The sequence below is a fragment of the Microcebus murinus genome, chromosome 14, assembly GCF_040939455.1.
Source record: "Microcebus murinus isolate Inina chromosome 14, M.murinus_Inina_mat1.0, whole genome shotgun sequence".
NCBI classification, from domain to species: domain Eukaryota; kingdom Metazoa; phylum Chordata; class Mammalia; order Primates; family Cheirogaleidae; genus Microcebus; species Microcebus murinus.
This window is the reverse complement of record NC_134117.1, coordinates 77461518-77486328: the sequence shown is the minus strand read 5'-3', so window position 1 is coordinate 77486328 and position 24811 is coordinate 77461518. Positions and strand designations below refer to the sequence as shown.

At 49.2% G+C, this 24811-nt stretch overlaps 1 protein-coding gene across 1 annotated transcript in view; it reads right to left on the bottom strand.

Moving 5' to 3' along the window:
• Nucleotides 1-278: 278 nt before the first annotated feature.
• The window catches only part of LOC142875591 (V-set and transmembrane domain-containing protein 4), an 89407-nt gene continuing 64874 nt past the window's right edge, over nucleotides 279-24811 (bottom strand). Inside the window, exon 8 of the mRNA XM_076010308.1 lies at nucleotides 279-1637. Within this exon, the coding sequence (XP_075866423.1) occupies nucleotides 1512-1637 (126 nt within the window). The 3' untranslated portion in view covers nucleotides 279-1511. The remainder of the gene's footprint in view (nucleotides 1638-24811) is intronic.

The window sequence follows — 24811 nt, the reverse complement described above, 5'->3', positions numbered from 1 at the left end:
CGCTTGGCTTTTTAAGCCGATTGCAATGAGAGCCTTAAACAGCAAAGAAATGTCCATTTTGGTAGTGCAGACTGGCGTTAGCATGATGTCAACACAGAGCATTTGTGGGGCAGTCTATAGTTTCTAAAACCTGGCAATATTCCTCATCCCATTTTACCCTCAATAATTCTATGAGCAGTTAGGTCACCTTCACACACACGGAGCCTGAGGCCATCAGGGGATACGAAAGCAGACCAAGGTAACGTGGCTGTACACAAGGTTCCGACTCACACCCAAGCTGTGTTTAAAACAGTTCATTTGTTGCATATACATGGTCCAATACATAGCCAAACGGTTTCTATAGGGTGCAGTGAACAGCCACCCAGAACACACTCACATGTCAAGGAATGTCCTTATCAACACGGGGGACAGGATGACGCTTCCAGAATGGATCCAGCCCCAGTGAGTGCGATTCATGGGTGTCATACAGGTCCACAGAGCTCTTTCCACACGTGTCCCGGCCCCACCCAAACCCACCAGGACCCACGTCCAAGGCTGTGAAGGGCAAGGCACTGGGCAAGAGCAGAGTCTCCAGAAGACATGTCCCCACCTCGGCTCGCACTTCCCGCTCCCCTGCCCCGAGGGGGCCTGGCAGCAGCCTTGGTTCTCAGAGAGCGGGCATTCGGCTAGCGCTACCTGAGCTCGCACACCGTGAGGGACCCACCTGCTCCAGGTGCCAATGGCTGACCAAGGCCTCTGCTCCTCTAGAAAAGAGTAAGAACTCTTGAAGAATGTGTCTACATCAGTATGGGGCCACACTGCCGAAAGGATGCAGCCCTCTAGAAGGGTGTTCTGCTTGTCCTGAGGCCTCAGGACATCACGGTGGGCAGCCACACACGTGGCATTCGGAGACAGACCTCGGGCTTCCCCACAATCTGGCCTCTGTCCTTACATCTCCGGGGTCAGTGCACCTATTTAAAACAAGAGATGCCACCCACCCTGAGCGGCTGTGTGCGGCCGGCAGTCTGCTGCGGTCCGGGCCCTAGCAATGTTAGCTGGTGCTTGGGAAACCAGCCGCCACGTGTCTGCCCCTCACACTGGGCCTGCAGCGACGCTTGCTCTAGCTGTACACTTCGAGCTTCTACCACAGATGCAGGAAGGGCAGAAGAGTACAATTATGATTTAGAGAAGATATTTAAAAGGTAAAACCCACAGAAAGAAGAAGAAAAGGTGAAGGGATTTGGCTCAGCAGAAAATCTCCTTGGGCGCCCTCAGAATCAGAGTCCTGGTGCCGCAGGGCTCGGGCCCAGAAACACTTCGCCCGGGGACATTTGTGCAAGGGCTGTGGCCCCCGCTCCTTTGTGGGGAACAGCCTCGTACCTCTTGGTGAAGGCACCCGGGATGCCCCTGGAAAGGGGCACCCCACCACTCAAAAGGCACAAGTGAAAACACAAAAATAAGGCCCTTGTCTCCAAAGTTCCATAAATCCTGGGTGGCTAGTGTTCAACAGAACCACAGAGGAGGAGGTGAGGTTACAGCTTGTGCTCCTCGAAGAGGATCTGGGCATACACCGTGCTGGTGGGGAGGCCTTTGGCCACCTGGTGGGGTTTGATCAGCTCCAACTCAGCGTAGGTCAAGTTTTCCTCGGCTATCTTTGGCTGTAAAAGAAAAAAACACAACACAATTCTAGCTGACCACAGAGAGTTCTACATCACACACTTATTTGTCAAGCATGTCATTTCACAGCATTTTAGGGATTCAAAGGGAACAAGTGGACAAAAATTTAAAAAGACATATAAAACCCAATAACATAGTTAATAAGGTGGGTCCCGTTGTCTTATATAGAACACTATGCCCTGCAAAGAGACACTACGATTTATTTTCAAGTTGACATGGAACACCCACCAAAAAAATGATTAAACGCCAGGCCACATAGAAAATTTTAATGCTGAAAAGTAAAACTAATGTAACTAACAGTCTCTGATCAAAAGGGAAATACAAAGATGGAGATAGAAACAAAAAAATCCTAGAAATTAATAAGAAAGCTAGAATGCTACCACCTAGAAATTTTTGTAAATGACTTAACCTGTATAAAACTAAACTTTCAGAGTATCTTTGAAACAAGGCTAAGAAGATATGCCTTTCCAGAGCCTAAAGAATATGGTCAAAGTGCTCAGAGAAAAAAAAACAACAGCCTTAAATACCTATGACACATGAATTACACGGATCAAGCCTCCAACTCAGAAAGTTGGAAAAAGAAGAAAAAAATAAATGAAAGAAAAGCAGAAGGAAGAGCCCAGTAAAAATAAAACCAGGCTGCATGAGTCAGAAAACAGAAAAACAGCAGAGTATCTAAAAGCCGGTGCTTGGAAAACACCAACCAGATAAATAAACTGAAAAATAAATTAATCAAGAGAAAAAGGGAAAAGGCATAAGTGAATAAAATGGAAAATGAAGAAAGGGATATAATGTAAATGAAGAATTTTTTTTTTAATTTTAAGAAGAATAACATTCTCAAATTATTGAAAACATTTTGAAATATAAGATAAATTGGGTAATGTTCTAGAAAATATAAATTATAAACAATATCTCCAGGAAATTTGAATGTACTAATTGCCATCATAAAAAACAGAAATAGAGAGAGAGAAGGAGAGGAAAGAAGGAAGGGAAGGAGGAAGGAGGGAGGGAGGGAAGGGAAGGAAGGTTAAAAAGTTCTCTCTCGAACGCATCAGGCCAGCAGTTTCATAGGAAAATTTCTAAAAGCAATTCCTTAAGGAAGAGATAATCTTAATGCAATTGAGCTGGTTCAGAGCATGAAAAAGGAAGAAAGACCTCACATATTTCAAATAACATCATTTATTTATGTAAATGTCAAGTCAAATTTATTCAGAGAATGAAGAAGTACATTAAAAGATTGATAATCATATTCAAGTTGATTTTATTCCAAGAATGCAAAGATGGCTCAATATTAAGAACAAAATTATAATAGTAATAGATCAAAAGAGAAAAACCACATAATTATCCTTATAGATTCTGGGAAGGCATTTAATAAAATTAAAAACACATTTTTTGAATAGTCACAGATATATATTTTCTTAATGTGATTAAGGAACTATTAAAATAAAGAATAACTGGTGATCCAACTCTAGTGATAGTAAACACATAAAGCTGAAATAATGTAAATCCTGTGGTACTGACAGATGAATAGATACGTATACCAGTGGGACGGGAGAGAAAGTCCAGAAATTAACAATTAATCTAACTATAATTTTTCAATAAATGCTATTTGGATACTTGGACAGCCATTTGAGAAAAAAATTAAATCACATCCTTATATCATTTATTACACTCAGGAAAATGCCACATGAATTAAAAATTTTAATGTGGAAAATAAACCCATGAAAGTACTAGAAAAACGTGTGGGGCATTTTTAAAATAATCTCAGATTTTTAAATAAATATTTATGTAATACTATAGTTTTAAAGTATAACACAAAATCCAGAAGCAATAGAAAAATGATGTGGACATTTTTATGCTACATACGGCAAAATATTCTCTAAATATAGTATTTTAACCAGAAGACAATTGAAAAAAATAGGGAAAATGTTTGCAGCTCATAGTAAAGAGCTTTACAATCTAACAAGATAATGACCAACAATCCATTAGAAAATTAAGCAAAGGACAACAGACAGGACCGGCTAGTTCACAGGAAGGAAACGCAAGTGGCTCTGCCACAGATGAAATGAGACTCAATCTCTCAGGATCAGAGAACTGTGACTTAAAACCACACATAAACATCAATTTTTGTCTTTCAAGTTGCCAAACATTAAAAAAAAAAAAAAAGGTTGACAAAAACCCAGGTCCCCTCATGTGCTGGTGGTAGGAGTGTTTCTTGGTACAAGCAAAAAACTGGAAGCACTGGAACAGACATCGGGAGGAGACTAGGGCATTCGCTCAATGGAATACATGGTACAGTCTTTAAGAAGGATGACAGAGCTGTATGTGTACTGTATGTTTCACTATCATTTGTGCAAATATTTGTACATGTGAGTATGTGAGTAAATGTATGTATGCTATTTCACATACTTAGAAAACTCTGGGAACCTCTGGAATCCATTTAGAAAATGGAGACTCCATTAACCATGGCCCCTCCAGGGAAATGACCTGGCTGGCTGGAGGGAGACCTGCCCTCTACTGTGTACATGTGCTCATATCTTGAATTTTGTAGTAGGCACGTGTACCTAAACAATACATTAATTAATTTTAATTTATAATTAGAAAAACAAAAGTTGGTCATTAATCTACAGGCAGTTTCGTTTAAGCAGTCCTGCTGTCTATGATCTGGGGTGTTAGACTTAGGGTTTTTTCTTTGTTGCTTTGGTTTTTTGTTGTTTTAATTTTTGCTTTTTTTAAAAAAAAAATTGTGCCTACATCTTGGTTATCTTGTGGAAATTCAGAACAAATAAACTGTTTACATTCAGTTTAAGTTAGAATGCCAAAAGTAAAATGCCTCTTTTCTTTTGAAATAAAGCACCGGAAAAGGGACAGGAAGCAAGAGACAGAGTGTATAAAGAACTCCTTGAAGCCAGCACCTCTGGGCCGGGTGACTGCCACCTGATCTGCACAAACCATCTAGTGTTTTTCAATTTCAAAGTTCAGGACATTTGTAGGAATCAGAATCTTCTGCTTGTCTTTTGACACCAAAAGTGTTTACATTGCTCCTTAGTCATCTATATCTTACCAGGCAATAAAAACTCTGTTTACATCCTTGCCTTTTGGTTTAATCACATTTCCTGTTATAATGATTCCATTTAGAAATGCCATGTGTCCTCAAATAAGCACGCAAAACCCAACTCATGTAAATTTTAGAACCAAGATTTATGAAATCATATTGTCCAGGTGTTTTATTACATTACTTTGAAATTGCATTGTTTTCTAGTGTAGATTATCTGTTTATTCTTAAGTTATTCCATTACGTTTGGATATGAAAAATAACACTAGCTTTCTCAATACAGGTCACCAGGCTGGCTTGGCTGATGTGTTGTTTTCATACATTTTTATGATGTTCCTATAGTAAACATAATTTAATAAAGCCAAAGCACACTAAATAAATAATTGCATCTAGAAAAGCAATAAAAACAAATAAAATTAGTACTTTCATAAGTGGAAAAGGTACTTCAATTACTGCTACAAGCAACAACCCACCATAAAATGTGTACAATCATTTCCCTTATGCACATTTCTGGAATATAATAATTTGATTGAAGATGTGAGGCAGCACACAGGAGGCTCGGAATTGTGAAGTATATACAGTTTCCAAGAGAAGATGCATAATATCCATCCTTGGCATCTTTAAAGAACCTATTGTTTTTCTGGCATGCACACTTGGCTGTCACCATCAACCATGTGCTTAATTACATTTCCCAGCATGTTTAACTGGAAATAAATTCCTAATGGCCAATGAAAGGGGGCAAATGTATACTCCTTACTGGTTTTCACCAAGACACCTTTCTTCGCACTGACATTTCAGTGGAAAGCTCAGGTGCATCTGAGAAGTAGCTTAGAGAAAATCCTTGGCATGTCAGTGAGACCAGAGGAGACTACAGAACTGGTAGTAAAACCAGGAGCCAGGAGCAGGATGCAGGGGCTGAGCCAGGTGGCTGCAATGGGGCAGAGCCAGGTGAGGGCCACACTTTTACTTCAGACAATACAATTTCACTCCATCCTGGACTAGACAAACCCAATCACTAATCAGGATTTAAGCTGAGGAATCACTCCTGTGTCTACGGCAGTTCAAGAACTGCAGGAGGGTGAGTGGTCTCTGGAGATGAGCCAGGAAGCACTTCTGCTTATTCTCTGACAGCAGCGGCCCTCAAAATGACCCTCTTCAAGCCCCCACTGACTCCTGGGAGTGCAGGAAGTATAGACGGATTCAGGCATTAAGGCCAAGAGTATAGACTTCAATAATGTTGACCGTCTGCTCGCAAACTCTCTTGCCACAACTTCAGATCCTCAGACCCGAGCCTTACATTCATATCCAGATTTTCGCTGGAAAGCAGGCACGCAGCAGAGGTGGGCCAAGTGCTGGAATGCCCTGGTAGGTCCCTTAGAAAAGGCCCTGGAACTTTCTAAGTATGTGAATAGCAAGCTGGCCATTTCCCCTCTCCCAGGACCGTTTGGTTTTACTTTCCTCTGCCTCCGCCGAGCCTGCAGAGGCTCCTGGTCAGATTTTCTGTCTAGGCCTCAAGTAAAGGCCTGCCTGGCAGTTGTGGTATTCAACCAGCTACTCGTATGCCCCAAAGCCCTTGTTTTATATACCTGTAATCTCACTTTTCACACATTTCCTCCCAGTTAGCAAAAATCCACTCCTACATTTGGAGGGGATTCTATGAACAAGAGGAGCTGGAGGATCAGGTACAGACAGACACTGATGCATCAGCGCAGGGCAGAATGAAAGGGACAGTGTTCATGGAGAAGCGACAAGGACGGTGCCCCGAGGCCACCGTCCCACAGCTGGTCACAGACCCTCAGTGTGGGAGGAATTCGGACTTCAGTTCACACGTCAGCTGTGTGACCTGGGGCCCGCCCCATCGCTGGTGCTCAGGGGTGATGACACCATTAATACTCCGTTGGAGGCACGCGAACATCGTGGCCAGAGCCTGCCCCACAAGACGCCGGACACCGAGGCTGAGGACTGGGTGTTCCGGCAGCGTCTCCTCTCTGGAGTCAACCCTCCCCGCGCCCATGCTCTGAGTGCTTCGAAACTTCACAAGAACTATGTGAATTGTGTAGCCTAGATATCTTTTGACAGGTAAGGAACAGATTCTAGGAAATTAGTCCTCATGGGCGGAATTATGGCCCCTCCCCAATGCCTACGCTGAAGCCCTAACCGCAGTGGCCCAGCACGTGACTGCATTGGAGACAAGGCCTTCAGAAAGCTGATGAGTCACAACGGGGCCGTTAGGGTGAGTCCTAAGCCGATACGACTGGCACCCTGATGAGAAGAGGAGGTTAGGGCACGGACACGCACAGAGGGAAGACCATGTGAGGACACAGGAGCAGGTGACCGCCTACAAGCCAAGCAGAGAGGCACCAGGAGAAACCAGCCCGTGACACCTTGCTCTCGGGCGTCCTGCCCTGGCTGTGCGACATTCATTTCTGCCGTGTGAGCCCGTCGCGGTGTCTCCTCAGGGCAGCCCTAGCAGACCGGTCGTTAGTCAAGGTGCAGACAGAAGAGATCGGAAGACGGAAAAGAGGCCCCCTTGGGGAGAGAAGACGGAGTGCGTGAAGCGGCGGGCGCAAGACAGCGACCATCGGCGTAGGGGAGCGCCCTGCCAGGGCAGGCAGGGACCGAGGGCTGGCGCATTGATGCGGTTCCGTGGGGGCAGGGCTGGGGCAGAGGGGTTCCAGGACACCGCCCAACACGCACACCACCTACCACCCACCCAGCGGCCTGCCTTCGTGGCTGGGCCTTGGCCGTGACCTAGGCTGACACGGGCCTAGCTGTGTCCACCACGCCCGCCACCAGCATTCAGGAGAGGGGCGGCTCGCGGAGGCCGGGAGGGAGGTGGCGAGAGAGGTGCCGGCGCCAGGGCAGCCACACACAGGCCTGCTGCAGGGCAGCCGCCCCTGAACTGGCCCGGACGCGGGACACAGCCACCGTCACCCTCCTCATCACAGCTAGCACAGGGAGGCTCCCAGCCAGGAGGGTCAACTGTGCTAAGCCAGCGTGTTTTGCCCTGGCCCTGGGCCCAGCTGCCACTCCACAGCCCCCGTGGGGCCACGTCTCTTCTGTTGCGCCCCTCGTGCTGGGGGTGTGAGAGCAAGCCAACAGGACACAGAAGCAGCCACACTCCAGAAGAGATGGGTCTGAGGTGTGGGACACGTTGGCTAAAAGACAGAAAAAGCCCACGGCACGGAGTTCCCGGCCCAGGAAGCAACTGCACCACGTGCTCAGACCTCCTTGGGTAAGGTCTCTTGTTTCTTCCAACAAAAAACAAATGAACTAGTTCTTAAGACCATGGGGCAACAAGAATGAAAAACAAGGCCAGCCTGCCCAAGATGCGGAGAAGAAAGAGGGGCCTGGTGTCTGTGGCCTCAGTGAACTGCTGGCCCTGGCCATACCTGGGGTCACCAGGTTTAGGTGACTCCTCAGTGACACCTTCTTGAAATTCACCCCATGCTCAGCTCTGCCAAGATGTTCTATGGGGTGCAGAGTTGTTCCCATGGCAATGGGGAGCTCCTCTGTAATTGTCTATTAAGAAGGGCCACCTTTCCTAAACCTACATGAAGGCACCTCATGTACTGGCAGTGAGCCTGGCCTATGCCCAGAGATCTGTTCTAAAAGACAAATAGATGCCACTGTGTTTCAGAGCAAGTGAAATACTTAAACCAAGGTCTGGGGGACTCCCACTCCTGGGCTGAGCAGAAGTGACGGTGGTGGGGAGCGGTGGCACGTAACCTCCGAGCGGCTCTCGGCAATGGCCGCAGCCGCCTGCTGCTGTGGAGGAGGAGGAGGAGGAGGAGGGGCCCGGCCACCGGGCGGTGGGGAGGCCGAGCTCAGGGTGTGGGTGTGAGCAAGGGCAGGACGGGGCCAGAGTTTGTTCCTTCCCGGCAGAGGAACCTGCCAATACCTGCCTCGAGGGTCTTTTTGACCGTTATTTGGAACATCAGAGAGGTTCTCTAGCAGCAAATGCAGCAGGTCGCAAAACCCCAAGGGAAGGTGTTTCTCTACCCTGGACATCCTGTGACTGCTGAAAGCACCAGGACCATGCTACGGATGCAAAGCAGCCCCGTGGTAGCTCCCAGCCTCCCTTCCAGCTCCCCTCTGAAACTTCCCGAACCTCGAGGGGAGTGTGGGCTTCTGTTTAAGGGGCGAACCTCCGCACAGAATTCGCTCCCCTCGCACGCGGGGGCACCTCTAGTCTTCAGAACCCGGCCAGGCCCTGTGTGACCCCCTGGCACCGCAATGGCCACACCCTGCTCCACACACTGCTCCTGTGACATCCTCTGGCATTGTTCTCAGAGCTGCTGGGATTCTGCCTTTCTCTAATCGCCATGACCATCACCACGGAACTGCTCACTGATCAGCAAAGGAAGGAATTTTACAATGAATGGTTATGAATCAATTTATGTATATCATAAAATCTAAGGACGTTCTAAGCATGCTCCCAAGCTACGTCCTCAAATAAGTGTGAGGCCTGCCGTGCTGAGGCCTGTTCACAGACACGTGCCACACACGTGTGCACACTCAGTCCTAGGAACTCAGTTCTACTCACGCCTCCTGCTATGTCTTCCCATGACATAAAGGAGGTTTTCTTCAAAATATATACTTTTTTATTTTTTAAAATAACACGGGGTAAGACTGACTTTTTAGGTGTGCAGTTTTACGCCTGTTAATGCTCGTGCAGGTTTCAATAGCCACCACCACAATCAGGACACAGGCCCGGCCCGCGGCCCCAGCACGCCACCCCGCTGCAGTCACGCTCACCTCCAGCCCTGACCCAGGCCACCGTGAATCTGCTTTCCGCCACTGCGGCTTTGTCTCTCAGACGAGGGCATAGACAAAGAGCCACACGGCGCGCTTGGCTGTTTTACTCGGCATAATTCTCTCGAGATCCAGCCATGCTGCTGCATGCGTCGACAGCGTGTGCCTCTTTGTTGCTGAGAGTGTTCCATGGGGTTCCACGTTCACCTGCTGAACCCTGCGTGGGTTGCTTCAAGTTTTGGAGATCACGAATAAAGCTGTGATGGACATTTGTGTAGAGGTTTCTGTGTGATGCTTCATTCTTCCAGAGCACCTACGCGGGAGCAGTTTGCTGGCCACATGGCAACTGCACGTTTAACTTCGTAAGAAACTGCCGGGCTGTCCTGCGCGAGGGCCCCACTTTGTCCTCCACCTGCGAAGCCTGCGAGCTTCAGCTGCTCTGCATCCTCGTCAGCAGTTGCTGCTTTCCCTCAGTCATTCTAGTAGGGTTAGTGGCACAATAATTACCTTTTCTCTGTCCTTAAGGAACTTTCCAGTCTTTTAGTCTTGAATGCAAGTGCTCACTGATGGCCGCTGGGCCAGATCCAATCCTCGCCAGCACGACTTCCCCTCAGACGAACTAGGAAAAGACTATCACACAGACCACTATTCCAATGCAGTGACGAAACTTCCAGACTCCAGTCACAAAGCGAGTGTGCAAGTCGCAAGCATCAGAGATTGCAATGGCACGTCCAGCATCCACCGCCCGCCTCTCCTGCCAACGGTGAGGCGCTGCGAGGGCAGACAGCCGCCTCCGGGCTGGATCAATGGCCCCTGATGCCAGCCCTTCCTCCCCAGTGTGGAGGGATGATTATGAAAGCAGATCCATGGAGCAGGGATTACTTGATTTGACTAAAACTAGAAAAGTCAGCCCCAAGAAATTCAGGCATTGTGCATCTCTTTGGAACACAATATGTTTCAAGCTCCCAATGGCTAGCTTCTGAGTATTTCATTTTTAGGTGTATTTCCATGATTCAAGCTAGAAGTTAACATTCCTACCAACAGACAGAGAGAGAGATAGAGGGAGAGAGCGAGAGAGGTGTGTCCTGCAAAACAACACGTTTTCATAGAGAACAAAGTTGGATGCAACTTAAATTAAGTTGTAGGAATAAAAGAAAAATGCAATTGCAGCCACTGCAAGTTCTCCAATGTCAAAAGTTCAACTGGGTAATACCATCATCACAGCAACAGACCAATAACCAGGACATGGAATGTTTATGCTAATGTCACCTTAGAGCTAAAAAATGTGACTGCAGTTCCAGAGTTGCACTATGAGGAATCTATTTACCCAAGAGAGAGAATTACAAATTATCAGGGGCAGACTTCCTCTTCTCACTTTGAGATAAGTGCTCATTTTTTATTCAACAGAGGCATAACAGGTAAAACAAACTCTCTGCTCACAACATCACTGCACATATAACCATGGCCACCAAGGAGGTCGAGGTTGTGTGTTCACAAAGCTACGTTCAACAGATGCTCCTCAGTGAGCCTCTGTACATCCAAATCAGGAGAGACAAGCCTGCCATGGTCCCTATCCACCTGTTACAACCAACACGCCTTGGAGGTGAATGTCAGTTTTGAGCTCCACAGGTTTGCTGTCCACCATACTTACTTAGACATATTATAAAAAGAGAATGTATAGTTCTCTAAAGTGCGTGTTAAAAAAAAAAAGAATCAAAGCAAACAAAAGAAATAGTAATGCCTTTCCAAGCCAGAGGTATTAAACAAGAGAGCAAAGGACATAGTCCATACGTGGCTTTGGGAGGCAGCAGTGTGGTGGCTGAGATTTGGTCCTTCGAGAGCAGAACCCAGGAAGTGTGAACTAATTTTCACCATCTCGTTGCGTCTTCACGTCAGCCCTGTGCTGTGGGTCCAGTGGTCATGCCCACTTCACAGATCAGCACACACGCTCTAAACTGCTCAAGGTTCCCGGGTTGCTGGGTGAGTCCAGATTCAGAGCCAGGCGGTCCCGCCGGGGTGTCTATGGCCAGCACGCAGCATGTCCAGGTGCACAACCAGGGGCAGTGCCTACGCTCTGAAGTGAGCATTGCACCCTGGGGAGCCAGACTGGCAGATGGCTGTCCCTCTCCTCAGAGGCACACCCAAGATTCCAGTAAGGAGACCAGTGAAATGTCATTGGCACAATCACATGAGGTGTAGACAGGCCCACTCCATGCCCCAGGCAGCGTGAGCTCCACCTGCAAGGAGCGGGGAGCCGGCCCCATCCTCATCTGAGGCAGGAGCCCGGCCTGGTGTGCACAGACACAAGACTTGAGGCCACAGAACCCAAGACTACCCAAGGCAGGCGTGTGGGCTGCCACTGACAGGAGAGGTAACAGAGGGGAGGAAAGAATCCTGCAGGAATGCCCCCAGGTGGCCTGCACCTCTGTGACAGTCTCACCCCAGGTCCTCAGTGCACCTGCGACTGGCGTGGGATGCAGGCGCCAAGACGTGTGTGGGGTGGCAACCAACCCCAGGCGGAGCTGTCTGCTAGAGGGAAAGGTGAGGCTGAGTGTGGAATGAGCTAGAGCCGAGGAGGTCCAGGAGAATGTGCTGAGGGAACTGCTGGAGCCAAACACCAGGTCTGCTCTCACTCCATCCTGCAGCGGAGGCCACGGGTCTGGCTCTCACAGCATAGCTCGTACCAGAGATGAAGGCTGGAATTCGCTGTATCGCAGACCCAGCATTCAGCTGTGGCTGCTAACTTAGGCATGTCTTGACCATTTGAGCCAGAGTCTAGGGCACACAGGGCCTGGGCACTCTCCAAGGCACAAAACACTCCACCTGTTCTATGGCTTCAGCCATCTATAAGCCTTGGGATTGTACCCACCCAGATTCCCACCTCCACTCCTGCCGCTGCGTGCTAGCCCAGCCACCGGTGTGCTCTAGGACAGTGGGAAGATTAGAAAGGAGCCAGAGCTCAGGAGAGAGTTCTTGGGTGGAGATGAAGATTTCAAAGCGCTGTCCAGGCCTGTTGGCACTCTGGTGGGTGCAGACATCACAAGCGGAGCAAATGCATATCATGCTCTTGAGTCCAGAGAGCTCGGAGGATGTTTAGCAAAGTGCAATCTCAGAATGGTTTTGGCACAGCAGAGTCACAGGCTAACTGTCCTGAGGACAGACAGAGGTGACCATGGCTAGAACCTGTGGAAGCTGAGCACAGAAAGGCCTACGGCCAGGTATCGTTGGTTCAAGTTTCTACAAGTCATCAGACAGATGGATGCCCGTAAATTTTACCAACATCTGCTTTGGAAGCTAAAATGTGATCACAGATAGTGCTCTCGGGAGGGTCCTGATGCACGAAGCTCCACAGTCTCATAGCAGCTGCCCCACGCTCTAATGCAGTCATTCGTTTTCTCTGCCCGTTGTCCATCGATGTGTTAATATGTATTCCCAGCTGCCTTCCAGAAGTACTTTTACTGGCAGTATTATTCAAGAGGATGCTTTTGCTTAGAAAAAGAGAGTGTTTGGATATCTACTTCGACATAGGGGTGCATGCTGAGAATCTGCGATCTTGAACACCCTCAATATTCTAATTAACTTCAATCTTGAATACACTTCTAGATTCATCTGATTGTGCACAGGCTTATTTAGAGGTGCCTAAGAACATGTACTCTTAGAGACAGAATGACTGCCATTTACTAGCTGCGTACCTTGGGCAAGGTACTTGACCTCTCTGTGCCTCCATTTCTTCATCTACAAAGTAGAACTCATAATAGTAACTATCCCACAGCGTTCCTTTAAGGCTTAAATGTGTCTCTATGTGTGAAGTACTTAGACAAATATCTGGTAGGCATATGGTAAATGCTATAGGTGTTCAATTATTCTTACTATTACTATTTTATTATAGATTATGAATGAGTGTTGTTTTAACAGTTGGTTTCTTTGAATTATTTAGAGGCAGAAAGAAAACACTCACAGACTTTTCGGGAACTATTATGTGCTAAATGCTAGCATGCACTTACTATTTTTAATAGTAGGGAAGACAACCCTCTGAACAACGAGTCAAACCACGCCACCCACTGCCCTGCACAAAATCCCCCAGTGGTTTCTCATCACACTGGGCACACAATCCAGAGCCCTTATCAAGAAGTCGGATGGAGGAGCACCCTGGTCCTCGCGGACTCGCCCGGCGGCCTCCAGCCCCGGCGGCCCCGCGGCCTCTGGCCGCCCAGGGCTCTAGCCACGCGGGCTCTGCGCGTGTCTCGGATGTGCGTGGACAGCACTCCTCACTCGGGCCGGCCGGGGCCTTTGCCCAGGCTTGCTGCCTGCCGGACAGCTCTTCCCCCGCGCAGGGCCCACGCCCCGCTCTGCCAGCTGCGCTGCAGCGTGTCCTCCCTGGCGGCCCCCGCGCCGGCCGCTGCTCTCAGAGCGCGGATCACTCCTCGCGCCACAGGGACTCGGCCGCTTGGTTATCTCTGGTCCTGCCCCGCTGAGTGTGCCAGTAGTGCCTACTGTTTACTCAGCGCAGCATCAGCTCCACGTGGAAGGCGGGGACTCGGTGGGGCCGCGGCCGGGCGAGCGTGCGCACAGCCCGTGGGAGCGGCCCTGACCACACCTCCCACTCCACAGAGGCAGTGGCGGCGTCAGACTCACTCACTGCCCCTCCAGGGCCGCGTGGCTTGCGGAGAGAAAAGCCCTGATGTGCAGCGTCTGCTGGTTTACATGTGTGAGCGCTGCCGCCGCGGCCAGTCCAAGCTGCCCATGAGGTTTGCTCTCCCCGTGGGCAGCAGTGGGCTCGGCTTGCTGCCGGCTGCAACCCCAGCTCACGGGAAGATACCTGCCTCAGGTGATACCTGGCATGGAGTTGATACACAGTACCCATTATAAATGAACGAGTCAAAAAGACAAAATGAAAGAAAACCAGTCTAATACTGTCACTTCAAATCCTCCCCTGTATCCACTTGGCTCAGGAGCATGGGGAGGGAACACTGCCCTCCCCTCCCCCGGGGAACGTTTCCTCTCCTGCTTCAGCAGGGCTTCCAAGGTGACATTCTGCTGAGGAGGACACCTGGATTCTACTGTCGGGAGTCTTATAAAGTCTGCACATGGTTTTCAATGCACTCGGTGGGACTGCAAATTAGTGCAACCTTTGTGGAAAAGAATTTGCAGATACCTCAAACACCTAGAAATAGAAATACCATTCGACCCAGCAATAACATTGTTGGGCATCTACCCAAAAGGACATAAGTCTCTCTATTATAAAGACATCTGCACCCGAATGTTTATGGCAGCACAATTCACTATTGCACGGACATGGAAACAACCCAAGTGCCCATCAATTCATGAGTGGATAACTAAAATGTGGCATATGCTCACAATGGAATATTACTCAATCCTAAGAAATGAGTGAGCTAGCACTGTTTATCTTGCCCCTTAATCCTGGATTAAGCTTGAGCCCGTTATCCAAAGTGAGGCGACACAAGACCTGGAAAATGGGCCCCACATCTACTCGCCATCAAATTGGTACTGACAGACTAAAACTATGGTGCTCAAAAAACGGCAGTGTTCCACAGGGATTTGGCGGGGGGAGACCCACATCTTAAGGAAGTGGTGAGCATTGTTGGGGGGGAAGGGATTACCTCTAGCACTTTTTAGGGAGAGGTAAAGATATACATTGTAACCAAAATGTCTGAAAAAAAATCTGTAATGAGGAAGTGGGAGGGGCTAAGGAGGGAGGAGGGGAAGGGTGTGTGCTTACACGGTGGGTGCGGTGTGCACCACTTGGAGGCGGGACACGCTAGAAGCTCTGGCATGGCGGGGTGGAGGAGGGGGGCAGGGGCAAGATATGTAACCCTAACAATATCTGTACCCCCATAATATGAAGTAATAAAAAATAAATAAATAAATAAAATATGAATAGATGATCAATCAATACAGTGCGAGAGAAAGACAGAGACGGACAGATGGAAAGACGGATGGGGTATCCTACATTGGGGAGGGTGTGAGGAAGTGGTCGCCTCATCCTTTGTTGCTGAGAGAATAACACGACATTTTTGGAAGTTACTTGGGCAGAATGTACCGAAATTAAACATGAGGAGATACTTTCACATGATAATCCCACTTCTAAAAATCTCTCCTACAGAAATACATTTAAACAGATTATATATAAAAGGATTTCACAACGGCATCCATCCTAAGAGTGAGAAATCAGAACCCAAATGGCCACAAGTTCGAGACTAAAGAAAATATGATACTAAAACACGTTTCAGTCCTTAAAAGAATAGGCAGATCTACGTGTACTGCTGTAGAAAGATGAGCCTGACATCCCCTTAATGAGAAGACAATTCAATATGTGTATGCACTTGTGTATAGAGAGAAAAATACTTAGAAGAATATAAACCAAACTCCTAACTGGGGACACCTAGAGGAAGAATTTCACTTTCTATTTTAACAAGTAGAGATTCTGACTTGCCAGCCCACTCCTGCACTGCATTTATAATCACCTTTGCAACTTTCACCATGGTTTGCCTGTCCAATGAGGTCGAGACAGAAAACACCCTGAGACTGGGCAGGCTCGGGCTTTACCGAGCGCGTCTGGCAGGAGGCGTCAGAGCTCAGAGGGGAAGAGCAGGGATGTGGGGCCGAGTGCCTGGCGGGAGCAGTTCTGCCGCGTCCTGGCAGGAGAGCTTGTGCTGGTATTTACCTTCCTGTGCCTCCTCTGCCACATCCGTGAGATGGAGACTGTGAGGGCTGTCCCAGAGTCAAAGGTGTGTCCCTACTAGTAAGCAATGGGACAGTGTCTGCATGTGGGAAGTGGTGTTGAAGTGGTGTTATCACCATCATCACCACCATCATCTTACCAAAATCATCATCATGATCTGATCACCATCATCACCATCATCGCTATCATCATTACCACTACCATTATTATCAGCATCATAATCATCATCATCACCATCATAACTACTGTCATTATCATCACCATCACCATCATAACTACTGTCATTATCATCACCATCACCATCATCACCACCATCACCATCATCACCACCATTATCATCACCATCACGGTAGTGTTAGGTCACAGACATGATACACAGGGCACAAGCCAATCGTTGAGACCACATCTAGAATAGCAGTAGGCACGCCAGCTCTTTGTGGAATTCATATTGGATGCAATGTGGGCAGTGGGCACACAGGACCTCTTCATCTTTCTATGCACATTCTTACCATACATTCATGAGCTGTGTCTTGCAGTCTTTTGTTCATCACATGTGCTTGTTGACAATTTATAAATTTAGCATTAGGAAGTTATAATAACAAATTAGAATTGATTCTGGTTAGGGAAAAAAAGGCCCTCAAAGCACCATGAGTTTGCTGTGAGCTCGGAATTTCACAGGCACATCCTGCCTGATATTCAGGATGCCTCGCCTGATGCTACAGCTATGTCGAGGATTTTTTCCTTTCTTTCCAAAATGGTACTTCATTTCCAGCATTCTCCATTTGAGATTGAAAAAGTCTTTTAATAACTCTGAAGTACTCTGTACTCAAAACTGAAGTTTTAAATGAAATAGGCTTAAAAAATCAAATGTGAGCAGAAATGATATCGTTTCATGAGATTACAAAAATAAAACAGAGTGAAAAAGTTTAAAAAAATTTCCCAGCAGTGCAATGATCCCAGAAATGAAGTGCCCAATAACGTCAGCAAATCAGCCAAGCTGAGATGGAGAGCAAGCTACCACTCTGCAGGGAGGGACGCTCCCTACAGACACCCAGGGACAGGCCTACCCCACAGTTGGGTCCCGCCAGGACCCCTGGGAGCAGGGAGGACTGTACAACGGGGAGAGGTCACTGGTGGGGCTGGACCTGCTGGATGTGCAGGTCACCTCCTTCCCAGGCCAAGCTCCACCAGCTCATCTCCCTGCCACCCACCCACCTTTGTCAGGTGGGTCCCAGGCTCATGCTCCTGCCTCGCCAGCACCTTGCACCCTGCCTGTCAGGGCTCAGTGCTGCTGTGGAATGAATGAACACGTAGAAGACTGGAAAAGGAACATCAGTGAGTCAGTGATGCAGGAAACAGGAGAAGCACACGGTCCCAAGTGGTCCATCCCAAAGTCACCTTCCTTCTCGAAGCACAAAGTCACATGACTCTTCTAGAACAAAGTCACGGCCAACCCTCTCTGCAGCACATCTGCAGCAGGATTCTGCTGCCCTCCCAAAGGGGTTCCCAATGAAGGTTTAACGTGCTGCCCAGTTTTAAAAGACTCCTTGAGAGTCACTGCTTCACTTAGCCCTTCCTCAACAGAATCGGAGCCGCACTCATTCTCCCTTGGCCTAGCTGCCAGGCAGCAGAGGCACCTCAGCATGACTGCGAGCCCTGCCTGGAAACGACACCCCGTCGGGCCTAAAAGACGCCCCAGTACAGGACCTTGTCGCTTCCACTTTGGAGGACTGATCTTGATCCCTTTCGACCTATTCGAGACCCGCCTGGCCTGCACTCTCGGGAAGGAGGAAGCCCATGACACCGCGTGACTGCCGTTCTCCGCGCTCTCACCCTCCCGCAGCCTCGGCATCCGTGCTTCCCTCGGTCGGCACGCAGGACTCCCGCGACAGGAGCGGCATGTGCATGTGTGCCGAGGGGCGCATACAGCTTTTATCTCCGCAGAAATGGGACTAGCGTGGCATAAGCAACGTTTTTGTTTTTTTCCCAAGGCTTTTACTTGGGGCAATATATTGTACATGTGGTTGTGGGTTTTTTCCTTCTTTTTAATTTTAAATCGAGATTATGAACATATTTTATGCAGGTTAATATATCCTTTTCATGTAAAATTTAACTGAAACCAGTTCTAGCACATTAACGACAACAAGAGAAAGTCTCTGGCTTATTATAAACATTCTTCAAGAAACCTGAAATGCGTGTCCTCTGGAAATAATTTTGCTGGGATTTGGGTTATTATTAAAATCCTCTCAGAATTCTACCACTGGTTTTTAATGTGCCTCAAAGCCTTTTCTGCGACTGATCAGAGCCCTGGCAGACACAGGGCTGGGGAAGAGACGTCTTCCCAACTCCAGGCAGCGCGGAACAGGCACTGCCCCCGGCCCAGGCTGACCCCGCTGGGCTCTCGACAGCGCAGTTCCTGGGACAGTGTCCCTCGGAACCAGGCGGGACAAGCTGCTTCCTTTCTGTCCATTTCGCGTGCTCTTATCTGTGGGTTTCCGTGGCCGGAGGATACTGCTGACTTTAAACTTGAGCGAGTCCCAGGCAAGTAGGTCTTGTCACCTGTCAGAAATCTCTGTGAGGGAGGGCACGTGGGAGGCCATGGGCAGGGCGACACCTAGCTGGGGTTTGGACGAGCTGCCCTGGCAAGGCTGGCAGGAAGGAGGGAGTGTCGCAACACCCTTGAGAATTCTTGTACTTAATTTTCTCTTCGCTGACAAGTAAGACAGCCCGCCATCCTCCCCGGGGACTGCGCCACCTTACTAAGACGTAACTATAGTCCCCTCCGGTGTGGGCGCGGTGACTCGCCCTGCCGGCATTGGCCCTACCAGATAACAGCCTGGTAGGTCATGCGGGGCCACACTCATCAGACTTTAATGTCATTGCCTTCACCTGGGATCCGGCTAGATTGCAGGTTCTGCTTTAATTTTGCCTAGGCTAGGGCCAGAGATTCTGCTTTTCCAAAAAGCCCCCAAGCAACGCCTAGGCTGTGGACCACACTTTCCACAGGAAGACTCAGATTAAACCCCAACCCACATCCTTGCCCGAGTCATCCATCCCCACACGCCCCGGCCGCGGCGGCACTCTGCCGCTCCCACGCTCTCCACCACGGACGCTGTGAGGGCGAGCAGGGTCGCCCTGCGAAAAGTTCAAACTTCTGGGCATCAAAAGACGCTATCAACAGAGTGAAAAGACGACCTACAGACCAAGGGAAAATACTGGCAAGTTATATATCTGATGAAGCACTAATATTCAGAATATATAAAGGACTCCAAAAACTCAACAACAAACCAAAAAACCTGAGCAAAGAAATGGGCAAAGGACTTGAATAGACATTGCTCCAAAGAAGACATACACATGGCCAAAAGCATGGGAACAGATAGATGCTCAACATCAGGAATCATTAGGGAAATGCAAACCAAAGCCACTGCAATGATATGCCACCTTACACCACTAGGGTGGCTACTATGGAAGAAGGGAAGGGAGGGAGAGAGAAAGGAAGGGAGGAAGGGAGGAAGGGAGGGAGGGAGAAAGGGAGGAAGGGAGGAAGGGAGGGAGGGAGGAAGGGAGGGAGGGAGGGAGGGAGAAAGGAAGGGAGGAAGGGAGGGAGGGAGAAAGGGAGGAAGGGAGGAAGGGAGGGAGGGAGAAAGGAAGGGAGGAAGGGAGGAAGGGAGGGAGGGAGAAAGGGAGGAAGGGAGGGAGGGAGGGAGGGAGGGAGGGAGGGAGGGAGGGAGGGAGGGAGAAAGGGAGGAAGGGAGGGAGGGAGGGAGGAAGGAAGGGAGGGAGGGAGGGAGGGAGGGAGGGAGGGAGGGAGGGAGGAAGGAAGGAAGGAAGGAAGGAAGGAAGGAAGGAAGGAAGGAAGGAAGGAAGGAAGGAAGGGAGGGGAGAGAAAGGCAGGAAGGAGAAAGGAAGGGAATGAAAGAAAGGGAAAAAAGAAAGAAAACACAAGGTTTGGTGAAGATGTAGAGAACCTGGAGCCCTGTGTACTGTGGGTGGAAATGTAAAGAGGTGTCGCTGCTCTGGAAATATAGCGATTCCTCAAAAAATTAAAAATAGAACTACTATATATGATCCACCAATCCCACTTCTGGGTATATATCCTAAAGAATTAAAGGCAAGGATTTGGACAGATATTTGTACACTATGTTCACAGCACCATTATTTACAGTAGCCAAAAAGTGAAAGCAATCCTAGAGTCCATGAAGTGATGAACAGACACACAAAATGTGGTACATTCACACAAGGGAATATTATTCAGCCTCAGAAAGAATGGAAATTCTGACACATGCTACAACATGGGTGAACCTTGAGGACATCATGGTAAGTGAAATAAGCCAGTCACAAAAAGACAAATACTGTGTGCCTTCACTTATGTAAGGCACCTAGAGCTGTCAAATTTATAGACAGAAAGTAGAACAGTGGATTGCAGGAACTTAGGGCCCGGGAAGTGGGGAGTTTGACGGGTACAGAGGTTCAGATTTGCAAGAGGAAAAGGTTCTGGAGATAGGTTGCACAGCAATGGGCACGTGCTTAACACAACTGAGTTACAAGGCCGGGCGCGGTGGCTCACGCCTGTAATCCTAGCACTCTGGGAGGCCCTGGCAGGCGGATCATTTGAGCTCAGGAGTTGGAGACCAACCAGCCTGAGCAAGAGTGAGACCCCGTCTCTACTAAAAAACAGAAAGAAATTAGCTGGACAACTAAAAATATATAGAAAAAATTAGCTGGGCATGGTGATGCGTGCCTGTAGTCCCAGCTACTCGGGAGGCTGAGGCAGGAGGATTGCTTGAGCCCAGGAGTCTGAGGTTGCTGTGAGCTAGACTGACGCCACGGCACTCTAGCCTGGGCGACAAAGTGAGACTCTGTCTCAAAAAAACCCCACACAACTGAATTATACACTTAAAATGGGTCAGATGGTAAACGTGCTGCATGCGTGTTTGGCAGCTTAGCCTGTGGACGGAATGCTGTCTGTGGAGGTGGAGGAGTCCCAGAGTGCGGGGGGCCGGCAAGAGTCCAGTGTGTGCCCTGGAGAATCTGGGATGCCGTGGGCCTCCGGGGACTATCCGATCAACAGTCAGGAGAGATGGTCTAGAACTCTCTGGAAGGCCCGGTGAGGGAGCCAGTGAGCTGCACAGGTGGCCGCCACAGCGCTGAGAGGCTGACTCTGGGGACTGTGCCCCAGGGGAAGGGAGCCGGGCGCCAGCACTCCGGGCAGTGGGAGAGGCCGGAGCCTGAGCGCCGGGGAGGAGGGACTGCCAGGAAAAGAGGCCTCGGCCTCCAAGAACACACGAGGGCGCGTTCAGCAGCACCCAGCCAGGGTCGGCCACCTCAGGGAAGTGCCCCAGGAGCCATCCATGGTGTGAAGAGGCCTGACAAGGACCCTGGGTGACCCTGGAATCGAGGAGAAGAGGGGTCAGGGCGCAGGAGGCCGCAAAGGAAGGCGGTGGGAGCCGAGTCCGGGAGCTGAGCCGCAGTTCCACGCCAGGAAGGGCGGGCACAGCAAGGCCGGGGTGCCCGAGAGGACCTGGCCCAGGGCGTCCTGGGGGACGAGGGTGCCGGGTGGCGTGGGACCAAGGGAGCAAGGCAGCTGACGACGGCCGCCCGCCACCCACAGGAAGCCACACGCCATCCTGCGGCAAGGGGAGCCGTTGGGGTCTCCTGAGCAGGGGTGACAGGGCTACAGCGGTGCGCCAGAGAAATCAGCGGGCGGCAGTGCGGAGGACGGTCCAAGGGGACGGAGACCAGGCCCCGGGAAGCCCGCGGTAGCCCAGCCCGCGATGCTCCAGATTTGTGTCTCCAGTCTCCGGCTCCCAAGAGGTCACTGTCTCCCTAGACAGCAGGGCCAGCCTGAGCCCGCCAGCCACCCCCGTACCCGCCAGCCCCCCGTGCCTGAGCTCAGCAGAGGGAGGGAGGGAGGAGGCACCGGCGAGGCGAGGCCGAGGGACTCGGACGCCCACCTGGACACGAAGGAGCCTGCCGAGGTTCCCTTAGCTCCAAGGACGGGGCGCTCGCTCTTTTTCAGCTAGTTCCAGGTGCTGACCACCCTCCTCTCCAACCCTGTGACAGTTTTGTGTCCTGTGGCTGTTTTTCCTTTAAACTCTGAAGTTGTGCTTCCACATCGTAGAAACCGTTTTTGTACCCTGACTCGGCCTCTGAGTCAGTAACTGACCTAATGCAAGGAAAATAGACAAATGCGCTCTGGCCTTCTGTTTCTTGCGAAACAAGGAAGCACCCACAGCTTTTCCTGGAAGTGTGTAGCTTAGTGCGACAGGCTCCTGAAGCCCTGGGGCAGGCAGGTGACCAGCCGGACAATATGGGCCCCCAAGGCTTCGGGGTGTCTTTGGGCCGGGCCAGGGCCCCAATTTAAAGGAAAACCACAGGTGCATCTGCCCTGGTGCCTCTGGAGCTCTGAAAACGTTCTCCCTCCACAATGGATGAAGGCCCGCTGACAGAGGGACTGACAACGCACTGTGGACATTCAGACTTCTGAGACACGCTGGCCGGCTGCCTTGTCAAGACGGTCAGAAAGAGCCTGCCTGGGCAACGCGGCCACAGCCTGCTCAGCAGAGCTTTGGAAGCAAGTTGTTGTGTTTGTTTGTTTTGTTAAAAAAAAAAAAAAAAAAAGGTGGGGGAAGGAAGCAGTTTTCATACATTGATCGCACAGTGTTTAAAATGCCTTTCTCGCCTCTTCTTTCTTCTTGTGTCCCATTCCTGCTTGTTCATGCCTTGAGAGTTGCAAACGCAAAGACACACACTTGTTAAGCTTCGGCTTTGCAGCCCAGGAGAGTGAGACGGGGCCTGGCCCAGGGCAGCCTCAGGACAGGGAGCTCCTGCCGCCAGCCTGCTCCCCATTGTCCACCAGTCAGCACAGGGGCACGTGGCCCCTAGGAGGAGCCTGGGACCACACCAGGGAGCACATCGGAACAATCACAGAATTAAACACCTAAACCAGTACTAGGACCCCCAAAAAAGATGCCTGCAAGTTATATTCTTATATTATCCACTATGTCTGTGTGAGTCAACAGGTAGCTACTGGCTTCAGTTTCAGCTACCATCACGATTTATTGATCTAAGAGATAAGTATTAACCAAGTTGAGAGTAAGGTCGATGCTGGCCTCCTGGGAAAATAAATCTTAGTATTCCCCAAACCTGCAGACGCCAAGCCTCATATGCCTGACTCTAGCCTGCAGGTCAGACAGAGGCTCTTTCAGTTGAGATCAGCTCTTTTCTTTATTTTGAGTTGTTATAGGTATAAACTGCCTCCAAATTGACTTATTTCTGGAAAATTTTATATCAAAATTTTAAATCTCTTCATATCTTAAATGATCAAGAGAAAATGTGATATTTAAAGAACTGCTATTGGGAATACTTCCATAAAATAAAGAATCCTTTTGACATCTAATCTAACCGCCCCCCATCTGCTCTCCGTGAAAACCAAGCATGGCCCATGCTGAGGCCCACTCGGGGGAGCATGCCAGCTCCCACAAACACACGGAAACTCACAATCAAGACCAGGGTTCTTTCTGAAAACACTGTTGAATCCAATCTTTTTTATAACTGGCAAAGAACTGCTTAAGACAGCGTTTTGTGCCCAAGAGGTATACAACTGATTTTTCTGTTTAATGCATAAATGAATGGTGGGTCCCACGAGGCTGTGAGCAAGGGGATGTTGTTTATTCAAGACTGATGACATTGCCCCTTAGGGGTATGCATCACTTTTCTTAAACTGAGTGTTTGTGTCTTCTCACATGCAAAGCTGGGGGTTGAAGGCGGAAATCTTATCGTAAGAATTAAGTATGGTGACATGCAAAAATCACTCTTTTAATCTACCCTTGGGATAGATCAAGTAAACTTCAATACACAGCTGCTTCTGTTATTACCAGGGTAAGAGACTGGGTTTGGGACAACAGGGCGAGAGCAGCTTAGCGAGAACACAAGGCAGGGAATTTGCGATGTGTAGTCACTCTTGAGGCTGTTGATAAGAAAAGATCTAAAAAAGACACACTCACTCACATACACACAAGCACACACACAGATGTGCAGTGATATGCACAGTTGAGAGGACACCTGAGCTCAGCCCATCTATTTCCAGGAGACAGAATCTCAAGGGAGGGGACCAGGATGCTCCAAGGCCAGGGGAAATTGATAGTTTTAGCCTTTATGTTCTACTGAGTGTCCAAAAGCTCACTGAGTGGCCAGAAGGCCATTAAAATAAGCAAAAAAAAAAGTCTGCTGCACTTAAGAACCAGATAGTATAGTCAACAGAGCAGAATCAATGAGCGATTTTTGATTACATGAACCAGATGGAATCACTATATGAAAAGCCCACCGGACCCACAGTTCACTGCAGGCTCTCTTTGGAAAATAGGTGAAGCCACCTCTCCAGTAGAATGGTAGTAACCTGCCACAGAGCAGCAAGGGCGGGAGCAAGGCTGAGCCACGCAGGACTTCCGGACTGTGCACCGAGAGCCCCCAGACCCAGATGTCACACTGAGGCAAAGCTTGCAATGTGCTGGCTAAAAAGCGTGTCTTTGGGTTTAAGCCATGACTGCAACCCAAAAGCTGCATGACCTTGGGTAAGTCACTCATCTCTCACCTTATTGACTCTCAGAGTCTCGTGTGCCCAGCTGTAAATGTAGAATTAC